At 31.2% G+C, this 12,148-nt stretch overlaps 1 protein-coding gene across 2 annotated transcripts; it reads right to left on the reverse strand.

The window, feature by feature from the left end:
* Positions 1-1,011: 1,011 nt before the first annotated feature.
* On the reverse strand, positions 1,012-7,736 carry LOC129302032 (transcription repressor KAN1). 2 transcript variants are annotated; one of them, XR_008591149.1, is made up of 7 exons: positions 6,073-7,736; positions 5,862-5,938; positions 4,890-4,935; positions 4,307-4,433; positions 3,222-3,278; positions 1,707-1,806; positions 1,558-1,588 (listed from the first exon to the last, which is right to left on the reverse strand). XR_008591149.1 is itself a non-coding variant. In XM_054940694.1 (6 exons), exons 1-6 carry the CDS (start codon positions 6,995-6,997, stop codon positions 1,481-1,483), a joined length of 1,383 nt encoding a protein of 460 aa, XP_054796669.1. In that variant the 5' UTR covers positions 6,998-7,731; the 3' UTR covers positions 1,012-1,480. The 2 variants fall into 2 exon arrangements, 1 of the variants encoding a protein (XP_054796669.1); XM_054940694.1 differs by lacking the exon at positions 3,222-3,278 and having other exon boundaries at positions 1,012-1,588; positions 6,073-7,731.
* Between the last annotated feature and the right edge of the window lie 4,412 nt (positions 7,737-12,148).

Genomic DNA, 12,148 nt, shown 5'->3' on the forward strand with positions numbered 1-12,148 from the left:
TTTATCTTTTCAAAATAAAAATATGAGCTTTTAAAAATACACATCATTTAATATACTAAAAAGAGAATGGACAAAAATTAATGATAGAGAGATAAATGGTAATATTAAAATTAATACATTTAATGAAACCTTAATCTAATTAAAATGTCTTATATTTTGAAATGAAGAAATTCTTTTAAAAGTACCTTATAATTTGGGATGGAGGGAGTACATCCATAATCCTCTTCTGATTAATCCTATGTGAGATTTTGGACAAGTTTTGGCCAATTTAATTTACTTAAATCAACTGAAATACCGATGATTGGTCCCTTTTTCAAACATGGATGTGATGATTTAATTTGTTTGCTAATATCTAGTTTTGGACTTCATATATATCCTTCAAATTAACAAAAAGAAAAAGAAAACTGTTTGCACCCCAGGAATTGGATGTGTGCGTGTGTTTAATTAATTTCAGGCATTTAAAATACTGTCTTAAAAAATTAATGAACTAATTTAAGAAGTCATGTAAGGGATATATATTAATTTAATCCGCAAGATAGTAAGATTTTGCAACGTAGAATGAGTGAGAATTAATTGTTTCATTTATTATTTATCAATGTGATTTTGCTTTCCTAAATTTCATGTTAATTAAAAAAGAAAAATATGAATATCCGTGCAAAGTGCGCAGAATTAAGGCAGGTGTTTCATCAATTAGAGAAAATTCATCTTAATTCCCCTTGCCAATTTTGTCTTGATAATTAAATTAATTATATATATATATTGTGAAATTTAATTTCTTCCGGTGTCCAGTGTAATGCAACATCTCAGGGCCAATTTTTAAGACAGGATTATAAAATCATTCATTCCTATATTAATTAATATATAATAATTCTTTATTTTGTCTTTCAAGAGAGGATGTTCTCATTATTCGTAATTAGAACCTTTTCAAAATCTATTGAAAAATAACAGATAATAAAATTGAGAAAAACAAGGAAAACAAAAATGGAAATTGAGAGAAGAGAACACAAAAGATACACAATGATAATAAGATAAAGTTTCCATTTACCTCCACCTCCTTTAATGGAAGACCAGGGGGGGTGTGTGTGTAAATTAAATATATAAACTTATGCCTCTCTTTCGCCTCCAATAATAAATAATCAACTAAATATGATTAAAAAAATCAACCCAATTGTCCATGAAATGATCATAACAGACTTCAAAAAAAAAAAAAAAAGAAACTTAATCACCAAAGTAATTAAGGAAGAATTAACTATATAAATGTATAAGGCCCCTTTAATTTATCTTTCTCCAATTTATGGAACCAATTGATGTGTGTGTGTGTGTGTGTGTGTTAACCCACCTCTCAGTAATTCATGAAAGATGACGATGAAAAGCATACATAAGACTAGTATAATTTGGATGGATCAATCATATGGATTAATATAATAAACTCATTAATTAATAGTCAAAATTATTAATTAATTAATTAATTGGGCTCTTGTCATTTGCCATTCCAATCTGGTCTTCCTAATGTAAACTCTAAACTTGGGTTCTTGCACTCCAAATTAGAGCTTGATATGTTGTTCTTCACATGCCTAGAATCACACTCCTGCACGTTCGTACGGTTTTATTTTACTTTATTTTTCCAGAATTAAACCATTTTAATTATAAAGTTAATGAGAAATATAAATAAAGCAATGATTAGAAATTAATGTCATATATGGTACCTGAATTTGATGCCCTGCTGATGATAGTGGCTGTGTCTGCAACGTAGGTCTCAGACTGTCAATGTCTTGGGTACTATTTTGAAGCCATGGCTCTCTAATACTGATCATTTTTAAAACAACAAATTAATTAAGAAATGTACGTCTTACCTTAACCATATATAATCTGATAATTTTGATAATGAGTAATTAATAATTCCAAAATTCTATGGCATAAAAAATTAAACTTTTATCTACACAGAAAAGCATGTGGGTTTAAGACCACTAAAGCATATATAATGATCAGAAATATAAACTTGTGATGTAATTTTCCATTCCAGAAATTAAGATACAAAAAGTATTACCACACCCAAAAAAAAAAATCATCTATTGTATTCTGCAGTTAATTAAATTTTTTTCATTTTTTTCCGAGCATTAGGTGGATGAGTACTTTATCTTAAGGCTTAAGGGAATATTCATGGCTTTAATTCATCATTTTCTTTTGTGATTACAAACACTATGCCTAGACAACAGCAGAGATTCTAGAGTAAACTCTTTCTAACTAATTAAGTTGGCTTTATTATACTCCCTCTAATTTTTATTATAAGTCATTTTTAACTACTTCACATGAATTAAAAATGGATAATTAACTCACTAAATCTATCTTGAAGTGGAAAAATGGGGAAAATTAATTATTTGAACTTAGCATTTTTGACTCGATCGATTGTGACTCAGCACGGATGGATCTAGGAATTAATTAAGAGGGGCGGAATTGAAAATAAAATGTAAACGGGGATCTATTTGACAACTTTTTACGCAAGTCAAATTTTGATTTTTTCTAAAGGAGGATGAAATCCATATGTGTAACCTAGCTTTTAAATTTTGACTTGTAACTCAATCATTATAGTTTTGATTCAGTTACAATTTAATTTCTATAATTTTAACTACTTTAAATATTAGCACTTATATTTTAGAAAATAAAATTATAAAGACTAAAGTTATTTTGTAACTTAGGAACTAATTTTTAAATTACTAAATAATAGAGACTGTATTATAAAGTAGTTACCTACTTTTAAATTAATTTTATTTTTTTATATTTACTCATATTAAATACCTTACAATAAATAGAAAGTCATTTATCAATAAAAATATTTAAAAAAAAGATAATAATTACAACTCAAAAAATTAAAAATATTTTATATTTTTAACATTATCTCCTCAAAAAATACTTTATATTTTTAACAGAGAGAGTATGAACTAAATGATTAATTTTTCTTAAAAAAACTATTTAACTTTGTCCGCATTAGAGAAAGAGAGAGATAAACACAACATTATATTTGATGAGTTATATAGAAACACCAAATTAGAATTAAATTATTCTTTTAGTAATTTACAATAGAGGTAAAATTAGAAAATTTTAATTAAGAACCTCTACGTGACTTATTATCAAGGACCAAGAAATTCTTCTAACTAAAATGTGACCGAGGAAGTAGAAGTTAGGAAGAATTTCATATTTACTTGAAACTCTTGTATACGTACTTCTCTAGCAATTGCGTCGCACTTGTACTTGGGCTTTTCCTCTAGAGCATTAACATTCTGCAATGAGGGGTTAAAAGTCTCACCTACAAGCATCCAAATCACTAATTCTCTCTCTCTCTTTCTATATATATATATATATATATATATATCTCTATCTATCACGAGCGGCTTTTTAGTATATTAATAAAGTTCAAATCTGTAATTATATTTAAGTTTGAAATTTCTAGAACAATTCACCTGATTGTCTTATATATTACAATTCCAGCATTGTGTTCCCTGAGAATATATATCTTGATGCCATGGTTATGATTAAAGTATTACGTGTCTTCTTAAAAAAAAAAACAGAAGGAACAACTAAAACACAAGTATAGAGAGAAAACACAGACAATATATAATTATTTAACTATCAAGAATATTTGAAGAAAAGATGAAGGAATTGATCTCTTTTTTTCCCCCCTTTTCTTTATGTATTATTCGCGATCTCGATGGAAGCCAGAAAAAGAACCACATTTTTCACAAAATTTCATTCTTGTAAACACACACACGCACGCAAATTAAGCATAATTAATTATATATAGAAATGTAAAGAGAAAAGAAAAAGTTGACATATATTAAAGAAAAAATATGTATGTTGGGGTGCCTTCCTTTAATCCTAATTAACGTTTGATTATGTGTCGTAGCTTTCCTTTATTATATTTATATATACCCAAAAAGCTACATCCGTACCTACGCTGAGAACTTCTTTGAGGTACAAAAGATCATATACATATACATGTAAAAGAATCAAAAGAAATTAAAGAAACCAAACACAAGCAAAGCAAAAGCTGCCACACAACAAACCCTTTTTATATATATTCTACAATAAAAATATATGGACGTGGGGTTTCGCATCGTGTTCTAACAGTGAAAACCATGCAAAATTATAAAAGCAAAAGCAATGCCAATTGTCGTCGTACTACAGCATCTCCTAATAATCATCTTAATCAGAAAATACATATGTAAACTCTAAAAGCTATGAGCACGTGAATCATATTATCATTATTCAAACCCAGTCTAATATATATATATATAAGTATAATTTGTACCTTGAAGAATTGCTCCATAGAGTAGTGGTAGTAGAGGAGTAATCCATATCTTGCTGAACTGACCGATCTGTTCTGCTTCCTCTTTGATCTGCAAATATGTCGTCTTCTCCAGACCCATCTGAATGGCCTGAATCAAATCCCAGAACTTCATTTCACACATATTTACATGTATGAAAATAACAATGCACTTTTAGATGCGATATATATGTCTGTATCTCTTAATGAATATATTAAGGTTTAATTTGGAGTTATTAATGTTGTTGTGAAATCAGAGGTAAAGGGTAAAGGGTCTGATGTGATGAGTTTGTAGTAGTGTAAAGGTATAGAAGAGAGACAAGAGAAAGAAAGGAATGGTGTGGTTACACGGTAAAATTGAGAGAATGAGAAAAAAGCGAAGGTTAAAAACAAATGGGTCTGAAAAGAACACTACACATGTGACCAGTGGATCATTTTGTTTCTTTATTTGTTTGATCAACATTCATATGACAACGTCCCTAAGGGAAAAGGAGGAAGAAGAAGAAGAAGATAAGGCTGCTAAATTCAAAATTTTGAAGAGAGTAAGGATTAAAGCAACACGAATTACCTGAAGAAGCTGCAGGCTTGTCAGTGGTCTTAACAGTTCGATACATCTGCACATTAGTTATAATCAATTAACCAGCCATTTTACTGTATAAGGATACAATAATTATTAAAAAAACCCAATCTATAAATAAACACTGAATTTTTTTAAGAGAAAAAAATACGGAATCCCATTTGTTAGAACTTAGATCCCTTCTGTATACTACTTACCATGTTGTGTTGAAATGAGTGGGTTTGGTCATTCATTAATCACGAGGTTGATATTTGATATAAAGTTGTAATTGAAGAATTGTATTATTGGGAAATGATGATTTTTGTCTCTCTCTCTCTCTCTCTCTCTCTCGTGTTTCTGTGTGGTCTTCTCAGACGCAGACCTTAAAGGCTCCTTCCTAACTCAGCTCACTTGCCATAGCGCCTTTAATTCATTCACTGGCTTTCTTTCTTCATCGGCGACTGTGCCGAAACGATAGACCGTAAGACCAACACAACATACAAACACATGACAGTAGAGAGAGAAACAGAGAGAGGGATTAAGAAAGAAAATGATGACGGTGCCGTTAACATTATTATCTCAATTTATATAAGTCAAATAAATTAAGTAAAATAGTATGCTTGCCTGAAAAATTATCGTTGGTTATTGACTGATTGTATTATATAGATCAACTTAATAACAGCTTCAACAATTAATTAATTAATTAATCTTATATTATATTTGACTCATTCAATTAAAAAGAGATAGAAAATAACTGACTATTATAAAGTTGTAGATTGATCCTCTGTCTATTGAGTTTACTTATGTGGTCCACATATCACAATCCATACAAAATTATAAAAGCCAATCTATTCTGGACTCAATATCTAAATAATACAAATTCATAATATATAAATATTTTATAAATATTCCAACAAGTGTTCTATATATGGGTGAAGAAATTGATTAATTCACTAAACTAGTATTATAATTCTTTGCGTGTACCTGTAAGTGGCTTTTCACATGAGCTAATGTAAGATCCTTCACATCCATGAGCTCAAGAACTGATTTCGGAGTCGCTCCTACAATAAAATTCACCTTCTGAATACCATTAACAAAGAAGAAGAAGAAGAAGAAACAGAATACAACAAGATATATAAAACAAAGATACAGAATATAAATAGTTGAAAGAAGAAGAAGAAGCTGAGCTAATTACTTTCATGACCGCCGAGGAGCTCGACGGCGTGAACGAAACGAGCATGGAGGGTAGTGGTCCACCGCATTCTGGGAGCTCTCATGCTGCGTTTTGTGGGAAGCTTAGGCAAGAATCTGGATCTCATGAGTCCACTGCTCGGAGACGCGTCATGTGAAGATGGCCCAACCATCCCATACTGGTGGTGGTGGTGGTGGTGGTGCAATTGATGATGATGAGATTTGAAAGCGTCTCCAGAAATCCCATTAAACCTGCCGGTGGCCCCCGCCCTATACGCCGCCGACACAGGATCCAACCCCCCGGCAGCCACCGCCAAGTACGGAGAAGCCGAAGGAGGAGGAGAAGAAGAAGGGAAAGAAGGATTATAGAAACACATCTTGGTTTGCTGCCGATGATGATCCTTGTGGTTGTGGTCCACCGGCAAGAAAGGGAAGGAACGGTTGTGATACACCGGAATCCCCTTGATGGGTCTCAAACCGTCGGAAGAAGGAGGATGAGACACATCAATCAATGAGACGCCATAGTTATTGACACTATTAGGATTCTGGTGGTGGTGGAGGAAATACTGGGGGGTCTGAAAATAAGGGTTATGATTATTATGATTACTATTGTTGCTGTTTCTGCTGTAGTGTTGTGCTGGTGCTGGTTCTTGTGTTGCAGAAGTGAAATTGGTTCCGAGCGACAGCTCAGTGTGGGCATGAGAGTGAGAGACAGAAAGTAAAGAAGAGAAATTAGAGGTTGAAGAAGAAGAATTAGCACTGTAGTGATGCCGATGTGGTTCATAGTTGATGTTGCTGCAAATCAAAGAAGAAGAGGTTGAAGAAGGAAGGCTGATGTGAAGAGAAAGATCAGGAGGATGATGATGAGTTGAGGTTGACGAAGAAGAAGAAGCAGGTGGCTCAATGAAAATCCCTGCTTCCATGGGCATCTTCTTTTTAAAGGGACTATTTTCTTGAAGGATGTGGTGGCTAGCGCTTTTGTTACAGAATGGATTAATATATCAGAAAGAGAGAGAGAGAGAGAGGATTGGCTTTTTATTCGTATGGAAAAGAATAAATCTGATATGAAACCGACAGAAAAGCAAAGTGCACTAGTAATTCACAAGCTACAGCCGACGACTGATGACAGCAATGATATCAATCCTTTTGTTGTTTGTTTGTGCGGACTCGCACTGGAGGGAAGATTGTTTGCTCTCGCTGCTTGCTGTTCCTTTTCTTCTGTGCTCATGGGAAAAAGAATCTGGCTTTCAAGACGGAGGAGAAGGGAAAGCAAAGGAATTAGCTTGACACAGTTCTGAATATGGGATGAAGCTAAGCTAGCAGAAGAAGAAGAAGAAGAAGAAGAGAGGCATAAGGTAGAGATAGAAACGAGGGATTAGAAGAGAAAATAAGAAGAGAGAAAGGATTGGAAAGTGAAAAACACAGAGGGAGAGACACAGATGGATTTGGGATAGTGTTCACCTCGAGAGTATATCTCGGAAAATGACACCACTAGAATAAGGAAGATGAAGGCAATGAAGAAAGAGGAACAACAAGGGATATAACATTCTCTCTCTCTCTCTCACTGTTCAAAAAAATTAATTAAGAAAGGAAAATGGAACCCAAAAAATAAGGTGGCTTTGGATTTCCCCTTCTCCGGAGACGACGGGATAAAAAAATTTACACCCTCATGTGTGATTCCTTTTCCCCCACACTCTCCGCTCTCTCTCTCTCTCTCTCTCTCACACATCTTTCAGTGTTCATGTGTGTGTGTGGGGGCAACTGGACACTTATTTCTTTGCTCAAATGGGAAGGCCAGGTCGTAGCATTGTTACTTTTCTGTCCCTACAAAAGTTTTGAATTCGCCCACATGTACTTTCAACGGCCTGGTTATATATATATATATATATATATATTACCTTGCTATTATTCCTGTTCAATTAAATTGTATCCATTGATTCTAGTAGTAGAAAAGAGCTGGTCGTTCGTAATACCACGAAACAAGATTTAAATTTTATTAAAAAAGTTGTTTTATTTAATATCTCAGTATACTTCGAATAATAAAATTACTTTTAATAAAAGAACACATGTATGCAATCAAAAAAAAATTTCCCTTATTCATTCAGTATATTATAAACTACTTTTAAAAATAAATGAGCAAAAATATTCATGAAGTCGTCATCCAAAAGTATTCAGTAGCTTAAAAAGAAAAAAAAAGATAAAAATATTCATAATTTTTTAATTAGTGCAAGAGTGACTAATCTATTAAATCCTCAAATATTAATTGTTTAGCTAACACCAAAGTAGATATTGACTATTTTTTTGTTAACATGAATTAAAAAGAAGATAAAAATACTCACAAAGTTATCAATTAAGGTCATTCAGTACCTTAAAATGAGAAAAAGGGCATGAATACCCATAATGTTACTTTAGTGGGTGCAAAGTGATTAATTCATTAAATTCTTTAAACGTTAATCATTTAGCTGATACGTAAGCAGAAGTTGATCATGTTTTTGCTGATATGAACTAAAAAATATTTTCAGGTGAAATTCTGCAAAGGCTGATTAATCATTATATGATGATAAGTTTCCACTTGAGGCTCTGGTTTTGATAACAGGAAAATGTCATTTTGACCAAACAAGTTAAGTTACTCACTTCTTTGAAATTCTTTGTACCATTGAAATTTTTTCTTGATGATCTGAATTGACAAAGGAGGTTGCATTCTTTTCACGTGATTCATTAAAAAATAATAATGCTATATTGTAATTAATAATATTACAGCTTATACCTAAAACAACGCTTATAACAAATAATTTTAATTATATTTGTTTACAAAATGATCAATGCTGTGAGATATGCAATGCTATTGCCGAAGACATTATCCATGTGCTACGGGATTGCTCGAACACTAGAGTTTTCTAGATGGAGTTCCTTGATCATGAACACATAACGACTTTCTTTAATACTGAAGTTCATGATTTGCTCACAAGGAACGAGTAGAGCCGGAGGAAGAAAAATGATGTTCCTTGGTGCTCTTATTTCTCGATTGCTTGATGACTCATTATTTGAAGAAGATGGAATGAGAAAATTTTTCAAGATAAATCCACTTCCAATTCAATAATTGATGCTAAGACCCCTGTTATTATTTATACGTTCTCTGATTATCCCAATAAACTGAAAGGAATAGCTTGGAAAAAGACATGGTCTTGATCTTAGTTGTACGTGGTGTCTGCTGAGTAGTGATTGGTTTGAATTTAATGTAGATGGGGCTTTTATTAGATTTGAATTTAGTGACTGTACTTAATACAGTATTGAATGTCTATGCCATCTGAACCATTAAAATCCAAATCAATGGTTATAAATTTTTACTTTACTTAAGAGTAATAAATGAGTGAATTTGTCTGAATCATTGATTTATATTTTAATGATTTAGATGATATTGATACTTAATACCTTTATTAAATATAGTCACTGAATTCAACTCCAACTTTTGTTGCAAATTAAAACTTTGTTGGTTGTGGTGGCTTAATTCATGACCATAATACTAATAGCCAGTTCAAAGCTGGTTTCATACACATGATATATGATGGAAATCCATTATATGTCGAGCTTGGGGCGTGTTTTTATGGGCTTTGGTCAATTTCTATTTAAATATTAATTAAACAGTTAATGTTCAAAGAATTTGATAGGTTGATCATTATTGCACATAATAAAGTAACGTTATGAGCATTTTTATTATTATTTTTTACTTTAGGCTACTAAATGCTTCTAGTTAGCTACTTTGTAGATATTTTTGTCTCTTTTAACTACATTAGAGAAAGAAATTGTCAACGTTTATTTAGATTCAGCCAAGCAGTCAACGTTTGAAAAATTTAATGAATTGATCACTCTTACACCAATTTAGATAACATTATGAGTATTTTTATCTTTTTTTCTCACTTTGGGATATTAGATGCTATTGGCCGATGACTTGATGAATATTTTTGCCCATTTTTCTAACTTTTAATTAATTTACATTATCTCGGTAAATTATTAGTGAATGACATTTAAAATTACATACTATTTTTATATTTATCTTTATTTAATATGTTATTTCAATTATAAAATTTAATTACACCTCTAATAAATGACTCCTTAATTGTTGTATTTCTTTCTCTTCAATAGGGGAAAAGAGTTAAAATACTCCTTCTGTTTTAAATTATAAGACACATTTTAGACAAAATTACATATACTAATAAAATTCATTAAATATACTTTACGAAATTATTTTTTAAAATAAAAATATAAACTTTTAAAAATATTCTTCAATACTTCATCAATGAAAGAATATTAAAGAGAGCATAGAGAATATAATAAGAAGGGTAATATTAGAAAAGTATTATTAAAAAATTTTATTTTTATCAAAATATTTTATATTTTGAGACGGAAAGAGTATTTTTAATTTAAAGACAAATTTAATGAATTCACTTCCCTTCCTTGATTTATGTGAAGCGGATGAAAATGACTTATAACATCAATTAGATCTATTTAGTATTATTAGATACTTTTAACTGAATTACACTTCCAATAAGTTAGTTAATTGACTTTAAAATTACATGTACTTTTTATATTTTTTTTATTTAATAGGGTGTCTCAATTAAAAAATCTTATCAATTACACTCCTTATAAAGGATATTTTTGAAGGAAAAAAAATCTTATTCATTACACCTTAAAGGGCTAAGGTGCAATATTGCCCCTAAATTATCCAATGTAGTAATGTAGCCTCTAAACTAATTAAAGTGAAACAATATTATCCTCACTGTTTAAAACCCAAACATTTGACCATTAAGTAAGAAGTTTGACTGAGGAAGGCCTCTTGCTTTAGATAACATATGTTTTTTATTTTAAATGGCAAGGGAAATATTACTCCAACTTAATTAGTTTAGGGATAACATTGCTCCTCCACAAATAGTTAAGCATCAGATCTATGACCAAGGTGACAATTGAACATAGAAGAGAAGAATAAGGAAAAAAGATTCTTGAGAAAAAGATGAAGGATGAATTATATTTGCAAAATGAGTAAATCGTCTATAACATGGATGAGCTTACCAAGGTCTATCTATTATCATTCATCCTCCTTCTTTCACTATTATAAAAATATCTTATGAGAGCACTTTTGAAATATTCCCGTATCTAGCACTCTTGTATATGAGAGCACTTTTAAAGCATTCCTATAGGCAACAAATATAGGAGCGCTTTTAATTAAAGCGCTCCTAGAAGTTTTTGCTTATAGGAGCGCTATCCATAAAAGCGCTCGCATAAGTTTCAAAAAATTTAAAAAGAAAACCCATACATATGGAAGCGCTTATATGAAAAGTGCTCCCATATGTTCCTGCAAGAGCACTCATTGTAAGAGCGTTCCTATAAGTTCACCTATAAGAGCGCTCTTCTACAGAGCACCTATGTATGTTAGGCTATAGGAGTGCTCTTGTAATTTCCAACCTACAAGAGCGCTTTCATATCTTATTTTTATTTTTATTTTAATTTTTTTATTATCCTTTCATATATCTTTTGCTGCTCATTACAAATAACAACTATTACATATCAATATGAAAAAAATAAAATAAATCCAGAGACAAAATAGTTAAACGTTAGAAGTTATATACAACTAAAGAATTTAAAATTAAAACAAACTTTAGATCAAATTTTTATCTTGTCTAATCTCTAGTTAGTCTATCTTACAAACAAAACTTTTTGATATTTTTCTAAAATTAGATGTTACTAATCACAGACATCCAATTATATATTCTGATCACTTATCAATTATATATTCTTTACAAGAATGCTCCGGAAGAGTTACGCATTCCGGAGTGCTCAAGTAAAGAGTGCTCTTAAAATCTTTTAAATTTTTTTAATAACACTGATTAGGAGTGCTTTCTTATTGAACGCTCTTGAAGGTCTGATATACAAGAAAATTAGAAGCACTTTCTTATTGAGCACTCTTGAAGGTCTAATATATATGAGCGCTTATTTAAAAAAAGTGCTCAGGTAAATTCGAATTTCACAATTAAGAGTGCTTTTTAATGAAGCACTCCTAAGATGTATTTTGTAGTGGTGTTTTG

This window comes from Prosopis cineraria, unplaced genomic scaffold (assembly GCF_029017545.1).
Source record: "Prosopis cineraria cultivar Desert tree isolate PC_DT_omini unplaced genomic scaffold, ASM2901754v1 PC2, whole genome shotgun sequence".
In the NCBI taxonomy this organism is placed as follows: domain Eukaryota; kingdom Viridiplantae; phylum Streptophyta; class Magnoliopsida; order Fabales; family Fabaceae; genus Prosopis; species Prosopis cineraria.

Bases quoted from the DNA above. Each gene is read 5' to 3' on its own strand.
- LOC129302032 (XM_054940694.1), bottom strand. From the start codon at position 6,997: ATGCCCATGGAAGCAGGGATTTTCATTGAGCCACCTGCTTCTTCTTCT. The intron at 5,939-6,072 runs GTAATTAGCTCA...ATTTTATTGTAG, and splicing joins GCTCCTCGGCGGTCATGAAA to GAGCGACTCCGAAATCAGTT. The intron at 1,589-1,706 runs GTACCATATATG...ACGAACGTGCAG, and splicing joins CAGCAGGGCATCAAATTCAG to GAGTGTGATTCTAGGCATGT.